This window comes from Rhinolophus sinicus, chromosome 2 (assembly GCF_057876585.1).
Source record: "Rhinolophus sinicus isolate RSI-liver-muscle chromosome 2, RSI-T2T, whole genome shotgun sequence".
Classification (NCBI taxonomy): Eukaryota; Metazoa; Chordata; class Mammalia; order Chiroptera; family Rhinolophidae; genus Rhinolophus; species Rhinolophus sinicus.
In genome coordinates this window covers 45,904,479-45,931,881 of record NC_142502.1, presented here as the reverse complement: position 1 = coordinate 45,931,881, position 27,403 = coordinate 45,904,479, and the positions used below count along the sequence as shown (strand labels likewise).

General features: G+C 41.5%; 2 protein-coding genes across 4 annotated transcripts in view; both read right to left on the bottom strand.

Annotated features, from left to right (window-relative positions):
* Window positions 1–1,035: 1,035 nt before the first annotated feature.
* Window positions 1,036–19,366, bottom strand: ZBTB24 (zinc finger and BTB domain containing 24). The gene is made up of 7 exons (XM_019735024.3): window positions 19,142–19,366; window positions 17,516–18,495; window positions 14,997–15,164; window positions 14,445–14,528; window positions 13,682–13,765; window positions 4,094–4,175; window positions 1,036–3,342 (listed from the first exon to the last, which is right to left on the bottom strand). Exons 2-7 carry the CDS (start codon window positions 18,468–18,470, stop codon window positions 2,625–2,627), a joined length of 2,091 nt encoding a protein of 696 aa, XP_019590583.1. The 5' UTR covers window positions 18,471–18,495; window positions 19,142–19,366; the 3' UTR covers window positions 1,036–2,624.
* Window positions 19,367–26,311: 6,945 nt separating this feature from the next.
* The window catches only part of AK9 (adenylate kinase 9), a 110,101-nt gene continuing 109,009 nt past the window's right edge, over window positions 26,312–27,403 (bottom strand). For all 3 annotated transcript variants that reach the window (XM_074333408.2, XM_074333407.2, XM_074333409.2), the window contains one exon: window positions 26,312–27,029. In XM_074333408.2, the coding sequence (XP_074189509.2) occupies window positions 26,827–27,029 (203 nt within the window). In that variant the 3' untranslated portion in view covers window positions 26,312–26,826. The remainder of the gene's footprint in view (window positions 27,030–27,403) is intronic.

Here is a 27,403-nt window from a genome sequence, read left to right as displayed (position 1 = left end):
GAATTACTGCACCTCGCTTCGCTCCTGGCCTAGAATAAAGACTCAATATGTGGCAGATATTATTCCAATTTATGAAAACTTAGATGTAAGCATCTAAAAGGAGAATCGTGTTGTATTCCTCAGTATTATTTAACTGGTTGCTCACAACACTTACAACAGAAGAACCAACTGTAGAAAATACAGAGTAGAGCCAGAAAGAAGTTTTAAGAAACACAGGGGCAAACACAAGAATGACTTATTTTGATAGCAGGAGCTTGGGTCTTCCCAAGTAGTTTTTTCTACTGAGAAAACCCACGATTCACCATCAAAAGCGAAACGTCATATCAGTAGACTGGAAGCAAAGATTCTGTTACTTCCTAAGAAGTACAATTTATATTTCTGCACTTGTAAAACAATTTTAAGAACTGTCAACTGTAGTACAAAGTGAGTTGTGAAACACTGAGCCAGAGATTTCTGATACAGCAGAAACTTTTTTATGTACATGACATTTCCTTTGGGTACAGTCACTGAACTTTAAAATTCTGCACTTCATTCAAAGGGGCAGAATGTGTATGTGGGACCCAGAAGAGAGGCTGGATTTATAAAGCTATCATTTTCTCGTTTCCCTCTGACAGCTGGTCAAATAACTCCGAACTCTTCCAGAAGGTATTTTTATGGCTGAGACTGGCTCCCAAGCTAGAAACAGGCCTGTGCTGTACAACCCATGATCCACCAGCCACATGTGGCTATTGAGCACTCGCAACATGGCTAGTGTGACCCAGGAACTGGGTTTTCATTTTAATATATTTTAAAAACTGATGCTTATTTTAGGTATTTGAAAAAGTATGTTTGCAACTACCTGAATATGCAGTTTCACCTGTAAAACTGCATGAATTCTAAATACAGATGCAGTGTGTCCAGTGCACATTAGCACCCGAAACAAGTGTGCAGTGTCAGACACACCAGACTTTGAAGACTTAGGATGCAAAAAAGGACGTAAAATATCTTAATACATGTTTGTATTGATGACATGTTGAAATGATACTATGTGGCAAATAATGGATTAAATAAACTTTTATTAAAATTAATTTCACCTCTTGTTTTGATTATGGCTGCTAGAAATTTAAAATTACATATGTGGTTCACATTAAATTTCTCTTAGACAGTGCAGAGGTAGACTGTCATAAAGCTAAACTTGACTTACAGTCATGTGACCATATTACCTGACTAATGATCCAGCTATCCACAGTGAGTACTTAAGTATTTATTTACTTGAATACTATTTATCTCCTGGAGAAAATGTGGGCCAGTAAGCTTTGAAAACCCGGTAAAAACTTTGCATTTTAAGAATAAAGTACATAGTTTAAATGACTAAGTCAAGAACCTGAAATAATATTTAAGGCATTAACTGTATTTGCAAAAATTATACCTTTGCTCTAGTCAGGTCTGATTTAATATTACTTTGGTTGACACATACAAGATAAATCATTTTAGAAATTTTGTGAATGATATATAATAAGATATATTTTGGCAAACATCTAAAAAAAATGCTTTCATCTTCTCTCAAACCTGAACAATTCTCTATTACTTTAACCTCTAAATTTAATTTGATTCAGGTGGAAATCAAAGATGTCTAAAATAAGAAAACAAGTACCCTAGTAACTTTAGGGCAGATTATCCCTACTCTCCACCAGCATTGTTAATTTACATACTCGTATTTTAGTGCCCACCTTCTTTTCTCAAAAATCCTCCACTAGTTTACTTGAGAGAAAGCAGTATCCAATAAAATAAGCTGGGCTGGAAAATCTAACCCAAACATAATGTAATCTTTTGACAACTGTTTAAAATAATACGATTATGGACACGCTGGCTAGTAAGTCTCTGAGGCTCAAAATTACTTTTAAGATTAATTATGAAAATATATTTACTTTTAAAAATAATGTGTCCATTTTGTGGGATTTAATGTATTTGCAATAAAAATAGATTATAATAAGTTCCCATCTTCAGAAATTTATCAGACATAATATACAGATCAACATTTTCAGAGGTCGATTAGAATTCAGTAGAGTATATTTAACACAAATTACACTGAACAAATTTTTTATTCCAAGATAATTAAGAAAGCTCTAACTTCTTCATGATGATCAAACATCACTGCAGGTAGAGATCTAGAAGTCTGACTTGTCTTGTCGAGGCAATCGTGTTGCCCGTGAGAAATTAGAAAGTGGAACCCACCATTCTACCCAATTCAACATACTCGTATGACTGCCTTTGCTCTAAAAATAAAAATAAAATATATAACTGGCAAGGTCAGCAACTCCATAATCTATGGCTGTGAACATTCAGTATTTACACAAAAGTCTAAATCAATACTCCCAAAGAACAATCATCCAAGTCTTTACGAGATGTAGTAGATGAAGCAAAAACCACTCATCGATACTGAAATGCGAAATCCCAATCCGTATGATATTTAGGACATGACACAAACACCTTGCTGCCTGGACGGAAAGGATTACCTCTCTCAGGTAGCTGTTTGTGGAAGCATCTGTGAGTGCGCGTTTCAGGACGCCTGACTTCCAGCGCACAGTCAGTGATAGCTGGCTCACGGAGAAGGGGCCAGCAGAGCAGTGAGACTGGTGCCCAGGTCAGCTCTGCTCCTGGCTCAGCGGTGCGGGCGGGGGCACCGGGTGGCCGGGTGGTGGCGCAGGCTCTGGGGGCAGCTGCAGGTGCTGAGCGGGATCGGAGGCACCTGCTAAGTGCAGCGCCCCTGTTTGCTCCTGATGGGCGTGAAGATGCTCCAAGGTCTCCTTGGAGAGTGTGATTACGTGCACTGGCTCAGTCTGCGAGGGCTCCATCTGGCTTTCAATCATATTGAGGCTCTGAATGTGTTCTGTTTGCTCCTGCTGGGCTGAAAGAATTAAATTCTGTAGTTGCTCCGGCTGCTGTGCGAGCAGGGTGAGGTTAGCGGCCTGGTCTGCGGTCACATTCTGGGAACTGTCTGTGGCGACGATGCTGATGCCTTGGCTAGGACCAGGCATGAAATTGATGTTATGTACAGAATCGGTGACAAGAAGCTGAATTTCCGGCTCTCCAGAGGTAGAGAGCTGATAGGGCTGCAGCTGAAGGATATTCCTGACCTCCTCCCCACTATTATGGCTGGAAATGCTGCCGGCATCCGACACGTGTTTCTCTTTGCTGTGGGTTTTCAGGTGAGCTTTCAAGTTGTCTAAGCGAGCGAACTGCAGACTGCACTCCGGGCAGGAGAAGGGCTTCTTGCCCGTGTGCAGAATGCAGTGTCTCCTCTTGGCACTGGAGTCAGAGAAAGATTTGCCACATATGCCGCAGGAGTATGGCTTTTCTCCCCTACAAGAAAACATACGTGTTCCATTAAAAACAGAAAGATCTATTTATTACCTCCTGGTTATTGAGGGAGAAGCAGTCAAGGATAGAGGAAAACTAACTAGACCGGGAGTCCTAAGTCATGGGTTCTCCTGCTAACTCAGTAAGTTTCTATTCTTAAAAAAAAAAAAAAAAAGAAAAAAAAAGGGGGGGGTGTATCTAAGGGTGGTGGATGGGGTTGGGCTAGGTGTAATAAAATTTATGGCTCCCTAGTACTTATTTCAGATAAGAAAGTAAATATTTACATAGTAAACACACAGTTCTTTTTTGTTTCATTTTAGTTCTCACAGCCAATTTTTTGACTCTAATGGCCAAATAAGTACAGATGACTAATTTCAACATTAAAATTTGAGTAGCCCCTAATTATTTGTGATGCTGCCAGAAGATCTACTACATGCAATCTGAAGTAAGTTGTGTGAACAAAAATATTTATTCAAAAAACATTACATATTTATTTTTGGCTAACGATTTAGGCCCTTAGCCCCCCAAAAAATTCAAGAAATAAAATCAAGGATACAAACTTTCACTGGCTAGAATCAGTTTTCTTGATACTACCTAAGTGAGGAATTTCTTTATTGAAAAGATTTTGAAAAATAATAAAGTATACATTAAATTCTACCAGTAATAATTTGGGGAAAAGGATTATATAGGTAACACATGTCACCCTACTGAACACCAAAGCTGAATGAGAACTCCATGTGAGACGTATCTTTACCGATGGATTCTGATGTGGGTCTGAAGAGAACTCTTTGCTGTGAAAGATTTGCCACAGATTTCACAAGTAAATGGCTTCTCACCTAAAAAAAGGAAAATATTTAGAAATATACATTCAACATAAAACAAAAAGCCAAAATCACCCGAGTTTCACAATATAAAAAAGGAAATACCACTTGAATCCCTAATAAGCATGAACGCGTTAAGCACTTACGAAGCACCTACTGCGTTCCTAAGTACTGTGTGTGCTAAGTGCCAAGAAGATGCAGAAAAAGTACAAGGTGCGGTTGTTTCCTTTCAACTTAAAAACGGAAGCAGGGAGGTAAGGGAGTATATGCAGGGAACAAAGCCACACACGACCTTGACTCCCGTACCATCCACTCTCCTACCTTACCCCTCGGTTAGGCAGAGCTCCTGACCTTCTAAGGACCTCTGTGCACCAGGGTGACTTACGTATTATTTACACTGATATCTACATTCCAAATGTATCCAGAATCAGACCACTTCCTGCCATCTCCGCTGCCACCTTTGGTCCAGGGCAAAGGCATCTCTCTGCAGCAGCCTCCTAGTGGGTCTCCCCACTTCTGCGCCTGCTTCCCTGTCTTTATGCAGTCAGATCATTTCATACTCCCGTGCAAACCCTAAAGGTCCCCATCCAGACATGAAAGCCAGTCCTGGGCCTATAAGGAGTCACAGATCTGTCTGCCCACCCCCACTAGGATAAACAGTACGACCAGAAGTTGGGTGTTGGAAATGACCGCGTGGTGTGGACGAAGTGAGGATTTACTCTAAGGTGTAAAGTGAGCATTTACTCCGAGGTGGAGCTAAAAGGTCAAGTCAGGCCACAAAGAGTCATCAATTCCTGGGAAAGGACCTGTGGAACTTCTGGACATTTTTAGCAGAACAACATGACAAAAGTACTGAGAAAATAGACACAGAAACGATGGGAAGGGTGGGCTGGAGGCAGTGGCACTTGGCAGGGACTCCTAATAGTCTAGACATGAAATGCTGAGGTCTGGGCCATGAAGTGCAGGAGGCAGATGGAGAGGAAGGAAAGAAAGGTGAAGGGACAGGGCTTGCGTGGCAGTGGGGCCAGAAGGAAGTTGGTTATAGGAGATTAGACAACAGCGATTAAAGGATGGGGCCAAGATATGATATGACTCTCACGGTTCCACCCAGGGGGAGGCCCACAGAAATATTTAAGTAACTCAAGGGTTTCCCTTTTAGACCCTCTTCTCAGCAGTACATGCTACCAACCCCACCCCGACTCTGATGACTTGTAAATTTGCACCCCAGCGCCTGACAGTACAGACTACTTAGGGCTCGTTGGGTATCACAGCTGATTTCCCATCACCATCGGTTCTATCCTGGAATAACTTTTTTGGGTAATAGCAGCACCATCCAACCCCTGCCCCGGCCTGGCCCAACAGTCACGTGACATCTCTAGTTCACTCTGTGTTCATGCTCAATGGCAATTCAGTTCTATACATTTTAACTCTGAATGAAATAGGTTTGTTTTTCTTTAAAATTCACCCATGTTCACTGTACAAAAAAGACTCGAATAATAGCAAAAAGCCCAACGTATTTTTGTAAAAACCACTCCAAATTCCCCTCACGTGAAAGAGCTACATAACACTGCAATGAACATCTTTCCAGACATCTCTTTGTGAATGTACACAAGAGTATGCAATTCTATGCTGTGAGATCTGAAGGGGTTCAGAACAGGCCTCCCCATGGCATGAGGATTGCTTTGAACTGAAGGCAATCGAGAGCCTGTGGGTTCACGAGACTCTTTTACCTCCCCCTTAAAGATTTAAATTGGGGGCCTTGCCCATAATGAGTAGTCACAAGAAATAACTTTATGACCTATCTGTAAGGCAGGGCAAACTTCTAATTACCGAATATCTGCTCTTCTTATCATCCTGTGCATGACCTCCCTCCCCTGTGAAGCCCCACGGCGCCTCACCTCATCCTTAGCTGAATGTCATTATTACCCCATTTTCCCTTTCTGCCTCTGCCTCTCTCGCGTATGTGGTGTTCCCATATGTACCTATGTAATTAAATTTGGTGACAAATCTGTCTCATGTCTATTTGATTGTTAGGCCAGACAAAAAGACCTAGAAGGGTAGAGGCAAGTTTCTTCCTCCCTCACAGTTGGTGCTGTGAGCAGGATACTTCACTGGCCAGGCGCTGCTCACCCAGAAGCTGCTGCAGAAGGATCCTGGGGCCTCACGCACGAGCCGGCAAAGGTAAGAATTCTTGTCAAGTTAGACTCCCAGATCTCTACCTGCAGCGTTCAATGGTGAGAGCCTTTTTCCCCCCCTTTTCTAAATTTAGGAGGAAAAAAATATTTCTGGAACTAGTTCCTTGGGGTTAGCAATTTTTGATTATGTGGTGTGAGTACTCTGGATCTTTATTGATCCTTTCCTTCCAGAGATGGTCACTGTTTTGTGTGTTATGTCATTTGTCTTATTCTATATTTTGAGAGCTTGGTCTCTGCCATCCAGCAGGTGTACTTATCAGAGCGCATTTGGCAGCCAAATAGACTGGGGATTCCATTCCAGGCAGCTCTCTGTCTTTCTGTCCCTCCGTGCCAGCTCTCAGGGAAATTTCATGAGGCAACTCTGTCATCTTCATCTTCATTGCCTGACTGCCTGCCTTTTTAATGTCTTAGGAGTACTCTGGGAGTGAACTTTCTGGATCTTGTGAGGGTTGCATTCTTCACACACTTGTGTGGCCCTTGACTACGCTACAAAAAGGTTTATTGGCTTGAGTCACTGTTAAGATACTACTTGTCAAGGCCAGAGAGAGGGTGGATCCTTTCAATTGGAAATACATCTAAATTCGGAAATTTTTAGAGCTCTCATCGTAACAACTGTTTTATTGGTACCACGGAAAGACCAAATTTTAAAAGTGGATTCAAAGAAATATAGCACCTAGTCTTAAGAATTCCCTTAATAATAAAAAGGGAAAACATCGATTTTGCAGTCTCTGTTTTCCCTCATAGGTCTCACAGATGCAAATAACAACATTAGGTTAATTAACAAGAGAATGGGAGAGGCCAAGAGGAGAGTCCAGGGATTTTTCTCAACAAGGTAGAAATTTTTAAGAAATAGGTGAATAAAGCAAATATTGATAGGGGTGAAACAAAAAGAAAACCAAAAGGAAAGTCACAGGACTAGTCCCAGCAGGGTGGAAGTCTTTAGATGGTTATTAAAAAAAACTGGGATAAATAAAATGGATGTCGACAGAGTTAAAACGAAGGATTGACCAGTAATAAGCACTGCCAATGGCTGGATGGACCAAAGCTCCCCCTGTTGGCCCGCCAACATCAAAGGGCCCCAAACAAATCCTGTTTACCTGTGAGAAACTGAAATAGCTGCAAGGCAGAAATTATAATGAAAAACCTGACCAGCAATCCTTGGGGCAGCAGTTAGGCCAACTAAATAAGTTAAAGATTGACAAAAGGACCAGGGTCCCTTGGCTTGACCCCTTGCGAGGGACCCAAAGTCTTTTTACACAAAGTAGGCAATACAGTCAGGGAACAGAAAAGAGAAATTTCCAGGACTCCCTGATACGGGAAATCCATGAACTATGATACCAAAACCCACTGGTGAAATAATAAACATAAAAATTGATAAAATTACAAATAGATTTAAAAGAGCCTATAGGTTACCGTTCTTGCTGCTCCTATTTAAATAACAGGCTGAGTTTGTTGAAACTAGACTTATCTCACAAACGAATTAGTCTTAATTTAGCTATGTTTGGTAAAAATGGGGGTGATTTTAGAGAAAAGATTATGTTTCAGTAATACACCTTTGTGGCTATTAAATTCTAGTGTTGTTCATTGTCTTTTGAAGTTTTGTTCCTATTCGCAAGTTGGACTGGATCCTGAATTCTTCTAGCTCCTCCCTGTATCTGACTGACTCTCCAAACTAATGCTTCCAATTTTTTCTCCCTCCCTCCTGACTTGGAATGATTGAGAACTCAAAGTGCCTTTTTCCCAAACCCAGGCAAGCTAAAGTGGGACAACTTGAAATAAACTTCAGAGAAATGACCACAATAGCTCATACATGGAGAACCTCCATGCCTGTTGTAGAAAGATCACCGAGACATTCAAAATGCAGACCAGGAAAATCTATCAGATTGTCACTTGCCCGCCTCCACTCCATCTGAAGATGCTTCAAACCCGACATCTAGAAATCTTCTCAATGTGGTTCCTTCAGAACCAGGAACTAGGACTAGTCTGTTCCAATTATTAACTACTGATTTTCCTTTGCCTCACAGATGTCTCTTAGTAAATACCTGACTGCCCGAACCACAGGCCTAACTTTGGGAGCCCACCTGCATTACTGTCTCCTGAAGCGGGATACAAATGTTAGACTGAACTGACCTATTTTTAAGACAAGGCTGGTTTAATGAGATAAGGAACAATCTATCAACCCAACTTCTGGAAGCTGAAACTTCTCAGGAAATTTCAAAGGTGAGACTGAAGGGGTTCAGACAGGACACCGCAGGATGTGCCACTTGGTATGTGAATTATTTTGAGCTGAAGGCAACTGAGACCCTGTGGACTAAGGAGAAACTTTCACTTCTCCCTTAAAGAATTTAAATTAGGGGCCTTGCCCATAATAGGAGTTATCACCGGAAATAACTCTTTAGTTAGAAATAACTCTTTAGGACCTATCTACAGGGCAGGGCAAACTTCTAATTATTGAACAGCTGCTATTATTATTCTATTATCATACCTTCCTCCCTTCTGAAGCCCCAAGGCAACTTACCTCATTCTTTGGCTCAGAATGTCATACATACCTCATCTTCCCTTTCTGTCACTCCGCCTCTCACGTATGTGGGGTTCTGGTATGTATGTATGTATGTAATTGGCCTATTTTCTCTTGTTAACCTGTTTCATGTCTATAATTAGACCAGCTGAAAGAACCTAGGAGCATAGAAGAACGTTTCCTCCTTCCCTACAGATTGTCCAGTGCATGCTGGTCTGTAATGTCAAATCAAGCCACACCACTATGTATGTGCTGTGTTTCACTATGCATCCTGCCCAAAATTCACCTAACTAATCTCTTACTGATGGACACTGAGGTATTGTGGTAGTTTTTAAGCTTGAGACCTTATAAACAATCCTACTTATGAATATCCTTACGCAAGCATCTTTTCACACATTGCCAAAGTTCTTTCCAGAAAGCTCCTAAATTATATTCCCACCAACAGAACATAAAGTTGCCTATTTCCTCACATATGTGCCAATGTAATGGGTAAAAATAAGTGGACATTTCTTTTTCTTTGATGATGAGTGCAGTTAACATTATTTTATACGTCTACGGGCTATTCCTAAGTCTTCTATGATGTGCCTTTCATGTCTCCGGCTCAGTTTTCTACTGGGATACTCAGTATTTTCGATATGAACAGTTTGTCATGTTTGCAGTCACTACAGATCTCTCTTAAATACATCTCTTACTTCCACTCTCTGGACCCAAAGGCCTGCATCTTTCTTCCCCCAGGAGCCTGCTACCTGGCTCCTTCCACTCTGTCCATCCTCCTGGGGCTGCCTGAGTTTTTTTCCAATACACAAATCAAAACACGCCTCCTTTCTGCCCAAAGGTCCCCCCCGCACCGGCCTCCACCCTTGCTGACAATCTCACTTTTGCTGTTCATGGTGGCATTTCCTCACTGTGGTCCTCGGATGCCAGCCTCTCACCTCCTCAATATCTCTCTGCACACCCTGTTCCTGCCTGGGAACGCCTCTTCCCACTTCTTTTGTCCAGCCAGCACTTCCTCGGGCTTCAAGATCCAGGTCTTTCCTCTGGGATGCTTTCCCAGATCTTCCCAGGGAAAGTGGATCATTTCTGTTACCATGTTCACACCTCTACTGTGGATCGTACTGAGACTCTTACTAGGTCACATGTGGACTCTGTAAGAGTATGTTACAGTGAGGGGCTTCCAGATCTCACCAAGATGGGGACAAGCAACATTAATGGATGGTTTGGAAACACAAGGCTGAGGAGATTTAGGAAGCTTCAAATCCAAACCAACAAAATGAGGCTGTGAATGAAAGCTGTGACTTAATTAATAAGATTATGCATTACCAGGCAGGGCATCTACATGTAAGTGGGAGCCTAGTGGGCAGAATTAGTGTTTATGTAACACCATGCAAGGGACAGGGACACTGGAGGGCTAGGACTGTACTGCGGGGTCAGAGGTCACTCACCAGGCTTCTCCATGGCCTGGGCCAATTCCCTGAACTTGCCCCCAGGTCACCAAGCAATCTTCTGATCACTAACTTGGTTTTCAGGTACACTCATGTCAGGAAGGCAGTACTGTGGGCAATAGAAAGGCGTAGTCCCTTTAAGTTAATACATTTGCTGGCTTATTGCTCATGTGATTGGCTTGGCCTGGCTCGGTTCCTGTAAACCTGACTGGCTCCAGGTACGAGAACCCAAGCTGCAGCAACATCACCAGCACTGCCCGTCTGTCTGATGTTCTGCCTCAATTTTATTTTTTTTTCCTGCCTCAATTTTAAAACACATCCAACTCCCTCACTGAAAATGCCCTCTTAGGGAAAACAGCATTTCTTACTTATCTCTGACTGCTTGGGTTTGGCACAGGGCATTTAACCCAGTGACGGTCTTATCCTTAAAGAGCTAAGAGATGACAGTCTTGGTTTTTCCCACTGCGTGTGGCCCCTCTGTTGCAACTAGTGCTTCCTGACCTGGCCCCCTCAGCCTGACCTGCCAGTTAAGGGCTGTTCACACCACTACCTGCAGAGGTGAGTGCCAACTCTGCCAGGCAGCCTTCCCCTCCACCTTCCACCCTGCCTGAGGCCCAGGGACGTGGCATGTCAACTCCTTGCAACAACACTGCACATTTTCTGTGCTAGAGACAGGTGGGCCATAACCCCTACCCTCAGCGCCCAATTTTTTATGGGTTTGATTTATTTCTAAGTCATGTGAACCACTTCACAGAGTCCCTTTCGCTTGTTTTTTCACCCACCAAATATTTTCCACTTCCCTCTTCTGCTTCTCCTCAAAGTAGAGAGTGGAGAAGAGTTTGCTGGGATTATGGAGAAAGAACTTCTGTTCCCTTTTACCCCATTTCAAGGCCTCATGAAGACCAGAAGCCTCACCAATACCTTACAGTCCAAGGTGCCTCGGCTCTCCTCCACTGCCACCCCTCACTAGGCATGCTCTTCACAGCTGCTACTTACAGGTAGATGTGGAAGCATGTAAATTTGTCTCTGTGCTCGCACGTCTCCCATGAAATCCAGACTCAAATATTCAACGGCCTCCTCCACATCTGCACTTGATGTCAAATAGATATCTCAGACCCCACATGTCCAAAATAGAACTCTTGATTTATTCCTCCTGCAGTCTCCCCGTTTTTCATCCTTCCCATTTCCTCTGCCTCCCCTTTCTCTCACCCTCACATCCAATCATGAGCAAATCACGCGGACAGTTCCTTCCGAATATATCCAGAGTTGGACATTCATTACCACTTCCACTGCTACCACACTGTGCCAAGCCCTTGTCACAATAGCTTCCTATGGATCCTTCCACCCTTCTCATGGGTGCCTGCACCCCTGCCTCACCCCACCCCAGATGGTGGCGGGAGCGATCCTATTAAAATGCTAAGTCATATCATGTCACTCCTCTTGTTAAGGTCACCTCACTCAGAATCAAACCCAAAGTCTTTACTGTGGCCTCAAAAGTTCTTAAGCCTGAGTGTTGATTAGAATTGCCTAGGAAACTTTTTAAAATACCAGTTCCAAGGGCCTACCTCAGGTCAATTCAATCAGGATCTCTGGGGTAAAAACCAGGCCTTTTCTTTTTTAAAGCTTCTCTGGTGACTGCAGCACACAGCGAGGTGGAGAACCCTGGCCGTACACGGACACCAACGGTCTCTGACATCCGCCTACCCCGTTCCTTCCTACACCCACTCCCTGGCTCTGCCTCGGCCACTTCTGCCTCCTGGCATTTCTCTGGCACGTCAGAAACGTTCCTGTCTCAGGTTTTGTGCCTACTGCTCCCCCTGCCTGGAAAGCTCTTCTCCTGGACAGTGGCTCGCTCACTCCCCATGGCATTTGTCAGCGAGGCCTTCCAGACAAGTCCCCACGTAAAAGGACAGCTCTCCTTCCTGCCCCGGTCCCCTTCCTCTACAGTTAGTTCTTCATTGCACTTCCCCTCACCTAACACGTTACACAGTTTTCCCTTTGCCCTGTTCCAATGTCAGCCCCTCAAGAGCAGGGGCTCTGTGCAGCTCACTCACTGCTGTTTCTTCAGGTCCTAGAACAGCGTCTGGTACCCAGTAAATATGTGTTCAGTGGATGAATTAAATTTCACACAAGTTATTTATGATAATGTCTGTAGAAAGATTGTATACAGAGATTCATCTTCATTAAACTCATACCCTAGCAGACATTTACTTTAAAAAAAGCAAGATACTTTAAGGAAAAAAACTTGCATTTTTGAAAAAAATGTCCAGAGCAACATAAACCAATCTGACATATAATTTTAGTAGATAATTTAGCAAAATCATTACATAATTAACTATATTAGAGTATTTTTCTTAGAAAATCTAACAGGTCTATTCACTTCCCCCCCACCCCACCCCGCCTGTCCCTTCCACTCTGGTTCAGGCCGTTGTCTAGTTGGTGTAGGACACGGCTCCCTGGCCCATGTTAGTATTATGAGCCTTGCGTTCCCCCCCACCCTGGCTGAGGCAGTCGGTTGCCAGTTGTAGGTCGGCTGCTCACGGCCACTCACACAGGCCACCGGCCACTCACACAGGCCACCGGCCGCTCATGGCAGCACACGGTAGCCCACGGCAGCACACAGAAGCCCATGGCAGTTCGTGATGGCTGCCAGCCACTCATGCTCATGGCCGCTCATGGCAGCCCAGCTCCAAGGAGAGCTGTCGTTCACAATCTTAGCTGTAGAGGGTGCAGCTCACTGGCCCATGTGGGAATCGAACCAGGGACCTTGCGTTAGGAGCACAGCACTCCTGAGCCACTGGGCAGGCCTCCAGGTTTATTTTGAAATGCTCCTTACTCCAAGGTCTAAAAGGTCCCCATTTTAACTTTTCTGATCTCAAACGCAGAATGTGACTTGACTGAATCAATCCTGCTTCCTCTTTAACCCTGAAGCTCATTTTTCTGGAGGTGGCAATGCTTACATTGTAAGTACTGGTTCCAGGAGAGAAAGTGGAAAGTCCTCAGTGCCTATGTTACCACGGTGTTTCATTTTCCTTCCTTTTCTAAAAAAATTATCTTGATAATCCTCAGTGCTGAAGTAAATTAAGAGTAAAACACAGAACCAGACACAGACTTGTACTATTTTGTGTATTAGATAAATTCCCCTGTATGAATAGTGCTAAGTAATCTCCGTTTTGCTAATCTACAGAGATGTGATTTCCCCACAGATGTTGACAACATTCTGCCTCAGACTTTTACATGATCTACTTATAAAATTCCCACCCAATTTACAATAAACACAGTCAGGAGGGGACTCCGAGAACTTCATTCCTGACTCTCGTGAAAACATGAAGCACACTAGAAAGGAAGGATGAGGTAGAGTTTTACCTGTGTGTGTTCGTAGATGTTTCTTTAGCTGAGACACGTCCATGAATTTGCGATGGCAGTGGCTGCATTCTGGTAATGAGTGGCCTTGTCGCAACAATAAAAAAAGTGTCAGTGCATATATGCTCTCCCTGCATTTCTTCAGTGATTTCTGTTAAAGCACTTCCCTGAAAAATAATCACTTTCAATATGGTACTTTAATAAAAACAATATATTATTTTAATAACTTGGTAACAGTATTTTCCTATGCAACTTACTGCTTCCCAAAGACAGCTATAAAAGAGTTCCCCAAATATAATATCCTTTTTCCCTTTAAGCACTGGTATGACGGTGGCCAGTTAATCTCAAGTGATGCTGCCAACCCCCCATTCATTTCTTATCAGTTATCTTATCAGTTAGCAGGAAAGAAAAACGGCCAATGGCTGCAACCAGGTTGCAGACAGCCTGGACAGACAGCTACGGGGTGGTGACATCTCTGTCCAGGCACGATTAACGACCAATCCACTGGCGCCCTCTTGGTCAAGTGGCACTTTTGAAAGATACCAATTCTATATGGTTTCTGTGTGTGGCATCAAACTGTAGCATAAAGTTAAAAACAAATCACATGATAGTGAGAATAACACAAGAACATCTCATTTACATTGCTTTTTAAGACTTTTCCCTAAATACTCATTTATCTTCCACAACATAAACCTAATGTTTCAGAAATAACTTGTATTTGCCATTTCTCCCCGACCAATCCAAATTTTGTCTCACTTTATTGTACCTGTATGAACGCGGTAATGGCTCTTTAGTTGTCTTTTCTGACTGAAATATTTTCCACACTGATCACAGGTAAAAGACTTCTGTCCTGCCAATAAAAAAACAAAACACAAAAACATGCAAGAAGTATAAAGACCTAGAAGGCCTTTTTCTACGAATCATACAAGTGACTTGTCTATAAATCCAATGACTTCAGTCTGCCACAGTAACAAACCTGTGCAAAGGTACGCAAGGCAATAGAGAGTGGTGGAGACTGGGTTAGAACTGGAGAATTTAAGTTTCCCCCAAAAGTATCCAAAGTAAAATAATTCTAAACTCTGGTGGTTAAACAAAACACGTTTGCACAGTGACCTCCCAGCATCCTGTTTATAAGCCCAACCTTAAGGCTCAACGCTGTGCAGAACTCTAATACTACATTCTGACAGACGCGTAATTCTGCCTTTCAATGATACTATACGGGAAATGACACCAGACTGAGACCATTTAGATCATGACAATGCCCACCCCGGAAACAGAAATCTGGTGGTGGTTAACCCTCCAGTGCAAGCCCGACTACCTGAGTGCAGGCTCATGTGCTCCAGCAGCGAGTGCTTGGTGGTGAGAGCCTTGCTACACACAGTGCAGGTGTATGGCCGCTCGCCGGTGTGGATCCGGGTGTGGACCTGCAGGGAGTGCTTCTGGGTAAAGCCTTTCCCACACTCATTACACTTGAAAGGTCGCTCCCCTGGAATAAGAGCCCCAGAAAATTGGAGTAAGCAAGAATCTGCACATCTTTCTGTTTCTTCCCAAATTAAAGACAATGAAGGGATGACTCTTAACAGGCACACATCGAAAAGGCCAATGAACAGGAGACACAGCATCAGCAATAAAATTTTGCAAGCTGGAATCGATAAATCTGAGGCCAGAAGCGAGGAGTGCTAAGATACAACGTAATTTTTAAGACAGAGCCTCCATAAGGCTCAGGAATTAATGACAGCTGTTATGTCTAAAAATGGGGGTAAGGAGGGTAAATGACAGTCTATTTCAAAGGTAGTTAGACGCCTCAGATCCAGTTTCCTGTTCCAGAGCCAGGAGACTGGCCCTGTCCCTAACAGAAGATGGAGACTGTTCTCTGCAGAGGGTAAAAAAAACAAAAGGTCTCTGGACTGGGAGTCCAGGGATTAGAGGTCTCCCAGCATAGTGGAGTGGGATGACCACCCGGAGAGCAGGTCAGTTTATGTTGGATACTCTTTCCAGCCTTCTTCCCTTTCCCGCTCTAGACACTGGCAGCCAGGCCTATAGCCTTCAGGAGGGAGAGTGGAGAGTCTTTGCCTGGAATGTGAAGAGCTCAAGGTAAGCGAACATTAGCAAGGAAGTGGGGGCCAGCCACGCCACCTGCAGCAAGGCCAGTGTTTATAGGCCCCCGCCACACCCACAGTTTCCATTTTTACATGATTATGATTTTATTTTTAAAGTCACCATTCAAGGAAGGCCTCTAATAGTTGAAACAGATGTCCAAACAAGCAAGAAGAGAAAAGGCAACTTGCAGAAAACAGAGACTGCCCAAGGTGAGGAAAGTGTTAAAGCCTAATAAATAAGTAAATGTTATTAACATGCTCACAGAGGTAAGATATTACATTGTGAAACAAAAAAAGGACTCTAATAAAAAAAAGGAACACAGAGGGAAAGAAAAAGAGTATCTACAAGTAAAAAAATATGAGAAGAAATAGAAAAACCATAAGGGCTGAAAGAATAAATGTAAATCTCGCAGAAAGTACAGCAAAAAGTGATGGGAAACAGGAGAAAAGATAAGGAAGTTATAGGATGGGTCCAGGAGGTGCAACAACCAAATAGCAGGAGTTCCAGAAAGAGGGAGCAGAGAAAATGGAGGGGAGAAATCATCTATGAAAGAATTCAAGAAAACTTTCTGGAACTGAAAAATATGAGTTTCTAGACTGTACTGATCTACTGGTATCCACCTAATGGAAGAAAACAGATCTACTAAAGTGCTTCACTGCAAAATTTCAGAATACTGGGGTCAAAAAGGAAGATCCTACATGCTCTTTTCCTTGACAAATCTTGTAGAACTAGTTAATTCTTTAAACTATGCTCTATTACAGTTCAACAAATATTTCTCAAGTGTCTACTTTGTTCAAAGAACCGGAATTCAGGGCTTTCACCTATTTTTTAAAAACCACAAAGGCTCCAGACAAATAAATCAGAAGCTCTGGGGTAGGGGCTCAGGCACTGGTAGGTTTTAAAAGTTCCCTAGGTGATTCTAAGGTGCAGCCAGGTTCAGCACCACAGTGCTGCTATTGGGTCAGATGACAGCAGCTACTGGATGACAGCAGGCTTAAGCACCAGTCCCTGTACGTAAGCTTACAATTAAGTTGAGGAGTATTTAAGTGGTAAGTACAATCGATCCCAAAGCAGAGTGAGTTAAGTGTATAAGAGAGGGTTCAAACAAGGAAGGGATTTCTGGTGAGGGCTGCACTATCCAATATGGTAGCCATTTAAATTACTTAAAATAAAAATTTCAGTTCCTCAGTCACACTCACCACATGTCAAGCTCAAAATCCACATGTCGCTAGTGGCTACCACACTGGACAGCACTATACCTGATGATGATGACATTTCCATCATCACAGAAGGGCCTCTTGGCCAGTGTTGGGCTAGAGGGACCAAAAAGAAGACATTTATAGCTGTACCGTTGAGTCAGAAAGCTGTCCAGACAGACCTGGGCAAAAGTATAGCTATGGTCAAGATGAGGAATGTTCAAGAGTCAGAAAGCAGAATTTGGCTAGAGCTTGATACCTGGACATTACAGCCTTGAACCAACACCTCCAAATAAGAAGAGGGGTTCTGGAATCCAGCTACCTGGCTTCAGCTCTGTCAATAAATGGATGACCTGAGCAAGTCACTTAGGCTTTCCAGGACTTGGTCTTTTTGTTTGTGCAATGGGGATAACATTACCTATCTCACATGTATAAAAGCTTTATTACAATGCCATTACCTAGACATTGCACAATAAATGAAAGCTATTATTATCATTACCGTTCCAAAACACATTCCAATAAGCTGTGAAAGCATAATTACCTGTGTGGCTCCTCTGGTGGATTGCTAAAAAGTGATTATACTTGAAGACTTTGCCACAGTCTTTACAACGGGCCTCATGGCCGACGGGGCGCTTTCTCCTTCCACAGACCCGCTTGGTGGAACTCTGATCATCTTCATCCCCAACAAGTTTGTAATCTTTAAGTTTGATGGATCTCTGAATCCTCCGCTTGCTGAACCGAGTCTGGTGGTCCTGCCCATCCTGGGTCTTAGGATCACAGTTCTCATCTTTTTCAGCGGGCATTCCTTCCCCTCTCCCTGGGTCACAAGCAGGCTCGGACTCGTCCATTTCTTTTGCAGGAATCTGTTCATTCGGTACCCCATTTTCTCCCTCTTTAACCACAAAGTTTTGTCTGTTCTGAACTGAATTGTTCACTCTCAGCTGTATTTCTTCCTCTGCAGCAAGTTCTGATTTCCCGTCCTGCAAACTGTTGACTTTTCTTGGTCTTCCCCGTTTCCGCTTTGGAGGATCATTTTTCTTATTAGAAATAACAACCACTGGAACACCAGCCGTGTTCAAAGTCGTTGGCTTTGGGGAGCTATGGTTATTTTGAAAGTCTGTGTAAGCCTTTACCAGGTCATAGACTTTTAAGAACTGAGCAGTAGCCAGAATTTGTTCTGTGCTTTTCTCACTGGCCTGCAGACAACCTGTGTAAATAAATTCCAGCAGGATACCAAATGTGTCGGCTACCATGCCTTCCAGCATATAAATGGACTGGCCAATCTCCCCCTCTTCAGCAAACATCATGGAGAAGTATTCGCTACTGGCAGCCAGTAAGGCTTTGTGGGCCCGGAAATGCACATTCTCCACGATTAGAGTAATGTCACAGAGAAAGCCTTTCTTCCTCTGATCCTCAAAACTGGCCAGGACAGTGTCACTGTGAGTGTCTGAGTGTACAACAAGCTGCCCCGAAGGCTCTGATGATGTTTCTGCCATTTTCTTTAGAAGCCAAGGATTAAGCCTGAAATAAGAAAATGACTGAAGAGGAAGCATTGACTAACAAAGTTAATCCCAGCCCCAAAGAACCTACTATAACTTCACACTATTCACTGCAATGTACCACTTACCACTTTAAAAAGTACATTTAAAACTTAGCTTTGGGTTCTCACCCCTGTTGTACCATTACCTGGCTGCGTGAATTTCCAACCTCCACGTTACCTCTTAGGGTCTATTTTCTCCTCTGCAAAATGAAGGCATTGGGACAACCATCCTTCAAGTCCTTCCCAGCACTAACTTTCCATAGTTGTACAAATATCAGAATGAGAACTAACATCTCGATTTCCCATACTATTAGCCATTTTGTTCTGCGAAAACAAATATGAAAAGGGCGAAGAAAATGTACACGTGTGACGTGAATTTTGGAGTGGCCGCAATTAAATAATAACGTGGGGCGCACGGAGCCTCGCCTGGGAAGGGCGGCGTGGATCGTCCAAGGCTGGCGCGCGGCGAGGAGCGGCGAGCTGACGATTCCCGGGGCCGGGGGCCCTCAGAGCTGGGAGCGGGGGAGGCCCTCCCGTCCCGGTCCGGACCCGGAAGCGGACCGCTGGGGAGGGGTCGACGCGGCCGCAGGTCCCGCGCCCACGGACCGTGGGTTCGGGAGGACCTACCTCTCTGGAGGCCCGGCGAGGCCCGGGTCGCGGCCGCCCCACCCAGCAGCCTGGCGGGCGCACCCGCGCCGGACCCTCCCGGGTCTTCAGCTCCGTGGGGCCTGAGGCTGCGGTTCCTGCGCCGCCCTGACTTCACCTCTTTGGCCGCCACCGCCACCAGCTGCTGCCAACCCGGAAGCAGCGGCATTGGAAGCCGCCTGCGCGAAGACGCCGGACCACGTGGCCCGCGGAGCAACCCCTGGCGGGGCGGGGCGGGGCGGGGGCGGGGGCGGGGGCGGGGGCGGGACGGGGCGGGGGCGGGGGCGGGGGCGGGGGCGGGGCGGGGCCTGAAGTCCCCGGAGGAGCCGCCCGGGGAGCCCAGACAGGGCTAGTGTTTGCAGTGAATTGGGGGAGATGGGCAGGAATGGCGTTGTCACTCTGCAATAGTGCAAGTTTTATAGCACCTTGGACGCTGAAGCTCACAGTGAGGTCTCGAATGTGTGACGAATGAATGAAATCGCCTTCACATTCTTCTCTTTTTCCTCCCCCTCTTCTTCCTCCTCCTGCTCCTTCATCATCATCATCATCACCTAATGCTAATATAACCTATTGTAATTCTATGTGCAAAGACTAGTGAGAATGAGAGAAACAATATTTAAAGATAATGATGAGAGTTTTCCAGAAGTGGTACAAAACACAAATCTACAGATTTGGGAAGCATAACAAATTCCAAGAAGACTAAACAACAAAAAATTCACAGCTAGATATATTGTAGTCAAACTGCAAAACATCAAAGATAAAGAGATCTTAAAAGAATGGAGAAAGAAAATACTAATTACCTCTAAAGGAAACCCAGTCACACTTATAGATAACTTCTAAACAGCAACAGTAAATGGTATTTTCAAAATTCACCAATTTTTCCCTTTTAAATATTATGTTCACAGCAAAACTGAGTAGAACTGCAGAGTTCCCATATACCTTCTGCACCACACATGCACAGCTTCCCCTGCTATCAACCTTTAGCATCAGAGAGGTACATTTGTTATACAACTGATGAATTACATTGACCCAGCATTACCCTCCAAAGTCTATAGTGTACAGTAGGGTTCACTCTTGGCGTCACACATTTTATGGTTTGGACAAATGTATAATGACACGTATCCCCCATTATAATATCATATAGAATAGTTCCACTGTCCTAAAAATCCTCTGTGCTCTACCTATTTATCCCTCTGTCCCTGCTAACCCTTGGAAACCATTGATCTGTCTCCATAGTTTTGTCTTTCCTAGAATGTCATATAGTTGGAATCATACAACATGTAGCCTTTTCAGTTGGCTTCTTTTACTTAGTAATATGCATTTAAGGTTCTTCCATGTCTTTTCATGGCTTGATAGTTTATTTCTTTATAGTGTTGATTAATATTCCATTGTCTGAATGTACCACAGTTTATCCATTCACCTAATGAAAGACATCTTAGTTGCTTTCTAGTGTTGGCAATTATGAATAGAGCTGCTATAAGTATCTTTGTGCAGATTTTTGTGTGGACATAAATTTTCAACTCATTTGGGTAAATACCAATGAGTATTACTGATGGATCATATGGTAAGAGTGTGTTTAGTCTTGTAAGAAACCGTCATGGTATCTTCCAAAGTGACTGTGCCATTTTTGCATTTCCACCAGCAATGAATCAAAGTTCCTGTTGTTCCTCATCCTTACCAACATTTAGTATTGTTGGTGGTTTGGATTTTCACCATTCTGATAGATATGTAGTGGTATCTCATTGTTGTTTTAATTTGCATTTCCCTAATGGTATATTATGTGGAGCATCTTTTCATATGCTTATTATACATCTACATATCTTCTTTAGTGAAGTGTCCACATCTTTTGACCATTTTTGACCGGGTTATTTCACTGAGTTTTAATAATTCTTTGTATATTTTGAATAACAATACTTTATCAGATATGTCTTTTGCAAGTATTTTCTTCCAGTCTTGTTGATTTGTCTTATCTTGACAGTGTCTTTTGCAGGGCAGTTTTTCATTTTAATGAAGTCCAGCTTATCAATCGTTTCTTTCATGAATCATGCCTTTGGTGTAGTATCTAAAAAGTCATTGCCATATTCAAAGTAATCTAGGTTTTCTCCATGTTATCTTCCAGGAGTTTTATAGTTTTGCATTTTACATTTTGATCTGTGATCTACTTTGAGTTAATTATTGTGAAGGGTGCAAGGTCTGTGTCTAGATTCATTGTTTAACATGTGGATGTCTAGTTGTTCCTGTACCATTTGTAGAAAAGACTATCTTTACTCCATTGTATTGCATTTGCTCCTTTGTTAAAGATCAGTTGACTATATTTATGTAGGTATATTTCGGGGGTCTCTTTTCTGTCCCATTGACCTACTTGTCTATTCTTTCACCAATTCAATTACAGTAGCTTTATAGTAAGTCTTGAAGTCAGATAGCATCAGTTTTCTGATTTTGTTCTCCTTCAATATTGTGTTGGCTATTTTGCGTCTTTTGCGTCTCTAAATAAACTATAGAATCAGTTTATTGATATCCGCAAAATAGCTTACTGGAATTAAGATTAGGATTCCATTGAATATGTAGATCAAGTTGGGAAGAACTCACATCTTGACAATATTGAGTCTTCCTATCCATGAACGTAGAATCTCTCCTTTTATTAGTTCTTTAATTTCATTCATCAGAGTTTTGTGTACTTTTCCTCACATAGATATTGTACATATTTTATTAGCTTTATACCTAAGTATTTATTTTATTTGGGTGCTAATGTAACTGGTATTATGTTTTTAATTTCAAATTCCATGTGTTCATTGCTGGCATGTATGAAAGCAGTTGACTTTTGTATATTAACCTTGTATCCTGCAACTGTTCTATAATCACTTATTAATTCCAGGTGGGTTTTTGTTGATTATGTTGGATTTTCTACATAGACAATCATGCTATCTGCAGACAAAGAGTCTTATTCTACCTTCCCAATCAGTATACCTTTTATTTCCTTTTCTTGCCTTATTGCATTAGCTAGGACTTCCAGTATGATGTTGAAAAGAGTAGTGAGAGGGGACATCCTTGCCTTATCTGATCTTAGCGGAATATCCTCTTATTTCTTACCATTAGGTATGATGTAAGCTGTAAGTTCCTATAAATGTTCTTTATCAAGTTGAAGAAGTTCTCTTCTACTCCTAGTTCACTGAGAGATTTTTGTCAAAAATGAGTGTTGGATTTTGTCAAATGCTTTTTCTGCATCTATTAATATGACCATGTGATTTTTCTTGTTAATGTGATGGATTACATTAATTGATTTTTGAATGTTGAAGCAGCCTTGCATACCTGGGATAAGTCTCTCTTGGTTGTGATGTATAATTCTTTTTATACTTGTTGGATTCAACTTGTTAATTTTTTTGTTGAGGACTTTTGCATCTGTGTTTGTGAGAAATATTGGTCTGTAGTTTTTTTGTAATGTCTTTGTCTGGCTTTGATATAGGATAATGCTGGCCTCATAGAATGAAGAAGTAGTCCCTCTGTATCTATCTTCTGAGAGAGATTGTAGAGAACTGGTATAATTTCTTCCTTAAACGTTTGGTAAATTTCATTGATGAGCCCATCTGGGCCCAGTGCTTTCTATTTTGTGAAATTATTATTTATTGGTTCAATTTCTTTATAGATATAGGCCTATTTAGATCGTCTATTTCTATTTTTTATACCAAAAAATTATCATAAGGAACAATGGAAAAATCAACACAATTTTGGACAAATACTCAAAGCATTAACACAAACAAACCTCTATCATAGAAAGGAAAATAAGCCCAGAAGGAAAGTCTGAGCTGTAAGGAACAGTGATAAAACAAAACAAACAAACAAAAATAAAAACATGAAGAAAACTTAAGCCAACACTGATTATGAAAAGAAAGTGTCTAATTTGGATAGGAAACAAGTAGACCAGATAAAAAATATTGAATAAAAATAACATTTAAGATGGGAAGCTGGTGATTGGTATTAAGTGTTTTAAGGACAGAGATATTGATTACCTTTAGACTAAGTGTGCATGTTAAGAGTAGAGATGGTCACTCAATGGATATAAATAGAATGCATAACTTCAAAACCTTTAAAGGAGAAAATGGAATTAAAAAATCCTTAGTCAATCCAAAAGCAGGAATAAAAAAGAATCGGAGATGTTGAAAAGTTAGACAGGGCTATATCATTTAAGGTCTCTTATACTGTGTTAGAGTTCTTTAGAGAAACAGAACCAATAGGAGATATAAAGAGATTTAGATTTATTATAGAAATTGGCTTACATGATTATGGACGCTGGGAAGTCCAAAATCTGCAGGTGTAGGCCAAAAGGCTTAAGCCCCAGAAGAGCTGCTGGTACAGAGGAAGTCTGAGGGCATGCTGCTGGAGAATTCCCTCTTGCTCATGGAGGTCAGTCTTTTGTTCTATTCAGGTCTTCAACTGATTATATAAGGCCCACCCACATGGAGGACAATCTGCTTATTCAAAGTTCACCAATTTACATTTTAATCGCATCCAAAATACCCTCCAAGTTGACATATAAAATTAATTATATACATGCTAAGAGTAAGAAGTTTGGATTTTATTTTAACTGAAATTGAAAGCCATTCGAAGAGCTTAAAAGGGACTGATGAAATCTGATTTACGTATTTAAAGACTACTCCAGGTGCTAGATGAAAACTAGATCTTAGAGGGACATGAATAGAGGCATAAAGATTAGGTGAGAGCAGTGCAAAACATGAGAAGAGCCCAGACTTATGGTTTATTTTGGAAGTAACTCTCTTTGACAGGACTTGTGGAGAGAGTAGATGTGGGGAGTGAGGGAAAGAATGATCTCTAGATTTGGAGCCAAATCAACTGAGTGTGTGATATTACTATTAACTGATCTGGGGGAAAACTGGAAGAAGAGAAATTGGGTGGATAACAAGTGTGGGGTGGACATATTAAATTTGAGATGTCAGCTAGATAACCAAGTAAATATACACGGTATGCAGTTATAGGTAAGGGTCTGGAGTTCAGAAGTGAAAACAGAATTTGAGATATTGGCATTGGATTTAGCAGAGTACAGATTATAAATTATTATAATAGAATAAAGATCACTTACAGAGTGAATATTGATAGATAAGAGAGCTATCTAGACTTTTCTCTTTTCCCTCCAAATCCAATCTCCACCCTTCTCCCCATCTATGGCCCTGAGGGGCTGTAAGGACTTCTTCAGCAGAGCCCAGTACCTACCTGGCTTCTGGGTGGTTTGGGTCAATGGAGGATCTGGCAGGAATTTGAAGGAAGGACAGAGTCATGATCAGCTGGCAATTAGAAGTTGGTAGAAGTCCTTTGTCATTAAAAACATCCCTGTAAGCTGTGATGGTTGACTGATAACTATAGCTGGAAGAAACTATAGTCCAAGGCTCATTATGATTTAAAGGGATTTGAGGGGAACAGGAGGGTAATTGACAATATTCAATGTCAATAGGGCATCTTTATAGGGATTTTATAGCACAAATTCAGTAATGCTCCAGTTTCTAGGCCCCATATGTCTTGATTTTATTATGAAATACATCACACAAAATATATGTAAAACAGGCTTCTAGTTTTTAATTAACATGGTTGAAATGATAAGGATCAAAGACAATATGGATGAACCTGAAGAACATCATGCTAAGTGAAGTAGCCAGCCAGAGAAAGACAGATACTGTCTGTTTTCACTTTGTAGTGGTTCAGAATGAGTCACCCAAGATGTGCCTCTGGTATGTGGATTGAGCTAAAGGCATCCAAGAGCCTGCAGGCTCGAGAGAAACTTTTGCCACCAACCCTCCCCAGCTACCTAGAAGAATTTAAATCAAGCGCCTCGTCCATAGTAAGTGTTATCACCATAATAACTTTTCATGATCTATATTAGGGCAGGGCAAACTTCTACTTACTGCATATCTGTTTCTCTTACTGTCCTGTGAATGACTTTCTTCCCCCTTGAAGCCCCAAGGTACCTTACCTTAGCTCAAAATGCCATCTATACATCATTTTAATTTTCTGTCCCTGAACCTCTCTTGTATGTGGGGTTTCTGACTCTCTCAGATGTGAGGGGTTCTCATACGACATGTCATTAAATTTGGTTATTTTCTCTTGTAAATCTTTCTCATGTAGATAGCATTATTAGACCAACCTAAAGAACCTTGAGGGTAGGGGAAAGTTTACATGAAATCTAAAAAAGAAAAAAGGTCAAATTCACAGAAGCAGACAGTAGAATGATGAATGTTAGGGGCTGGGGGCAGGAGAAATGGAGAGATATTGGTCAAATGGCACAAACTTTCAGTTATAAGATGAACAAATTCTGAGGATCTAATGTACAGCACGGAGACTATAGTTAATACTGAACTATGAACTAGAAATTTACTAACAGAGTGGTTCTTAAGCATATTAACTATACACACAGACACACTAAGTATGTATGGTGATGGATGTGTTAACTTGATTGTGGTAAATATTTCACAATGTATGCCTACATCAAAATCTTCACGTTGTAAGTATATATCATTTTATTTGTCAATTATACTTCAATAAAGCTGAAAAAAGAGCTAACTCACTCATTTTAGAGATTAAGAAGCAAAGGCTCAGGGAAATTGAGATTTACCTAAGGTTACACAGGTTACAATTTTTATTTATTTATTTTTTAGTTTTAAATATTCTTTTTTAAAAATTTATTTTAGAACTTTCATTTCCTTTTTTTTTTAACTTTTATTTATTTAAGTGTGTTTTTCCAGGACCCATCAGCTCCAGGTCAAGTAGTTGTTTCAATCTAGTTGTGGAGGGCGCAGCTCACAGTGGCCCATGTAGGGATTGAACTGGCAACCTTCTTGTTAAAAGCACCGCATTCTAACCAACTGGGCTAACTGGCTACCCCCTCAATTTTTATTTTTTAAAGACCCAATATTACTACTTCACAGTCTAGATTCCTTATACTGCTACTGCTGAAAAATTGATAATCATATTTTTAAAATCTCATTCACATTAAAATTTAGTAAGTTTTCTTCTAGCATATACTTCCTGATAATGTCATATAAGGCTCTAAATTTCATCTTTCTAAAAACTCCAGATAATTTCTAATTATAAAATAACATATAAAGCACTTCCTTGAATATTTAAGAAAAAGAAAAGAGGCAGCTACTTTGTTATCTCAAAAGCCATTTATTTTGTTGGGAAAATGATAAAGTATCTTATGTTCATGAAGTTTACAAACAACTTCTTATTTTGAAAGTGTAACCAATTTTCCATTTTATTTATATCAATGTTAATTTTGTTTCTTGAACCTTTCTAACATTTACTGAGTAATTTTCTTTAACAGAGACTGACTTTTCTACTGAAAATGTTAAAAAGGAAAATGAAAAATAGCTTAAGCAAAATAAATTACCTAAATATTCTAAATGGAATTCTAAATGGAATAACCATTTTGTTGAAGCATGAAAGTTTAGGCCAAGAGCAAGAAACATTAAAATTACCTTAAAACATGCTTACAGAAGAGCACTTCTTCCTGGATGGCAGATACTTGAGTCTATTTGAGGTCTGGCCCATGGTACATCACTCAGAGGGAAAAGTACATTAGAGAGGGTCAGAGTTTCAATCTATTTCCTTCTCTGCTTTTTAAAAACTCTCGAAATTCTGGTTGCAGTTACCCAAGCAAACTATTCATTAATTGGGTCTATATTTTTAAGAGAGACAAATGTCCGTAATTTATGATCAAAGTCAATAGCTCTAAACTGAGGTTCCTTATATTTTCTGGTCATCTTGGCACCCAGGTATGTAATGAGTTCACATCTCTCCATAAACTGCTCCATCTTCTTCTTATACATTTTTCTTGTATATTCAGAACCTTTGGGATTAAAGGCTGTAGAAAATTTCACAGAACTGTGAATGTTTTCTGTTAGGTTAGTGAATCATTAAATTACAGAGAAAGAGAACTGTGTGTGTGATTGAGCTGAGTAGATATCCAAATCCCAAATAAAGTTTGGGGATTATTCTATTTTTAGATATAATTGCTTTTCACCTTCCTTTATGGCATGGATTATTGAGAGCTGACTATATTATTCAGTGTCCCTGCTTTAAAAACTAGATGTTCTAAAAAACTAGAAATTTAGATATTTTTATTAAAAAACTTATACACACATACACACACACACACACACACACACACACAACCATTCAAAAGACCAACCCAGCTCAACAATCCTATCTATCACATACCAAGGTCTGACAATTAAG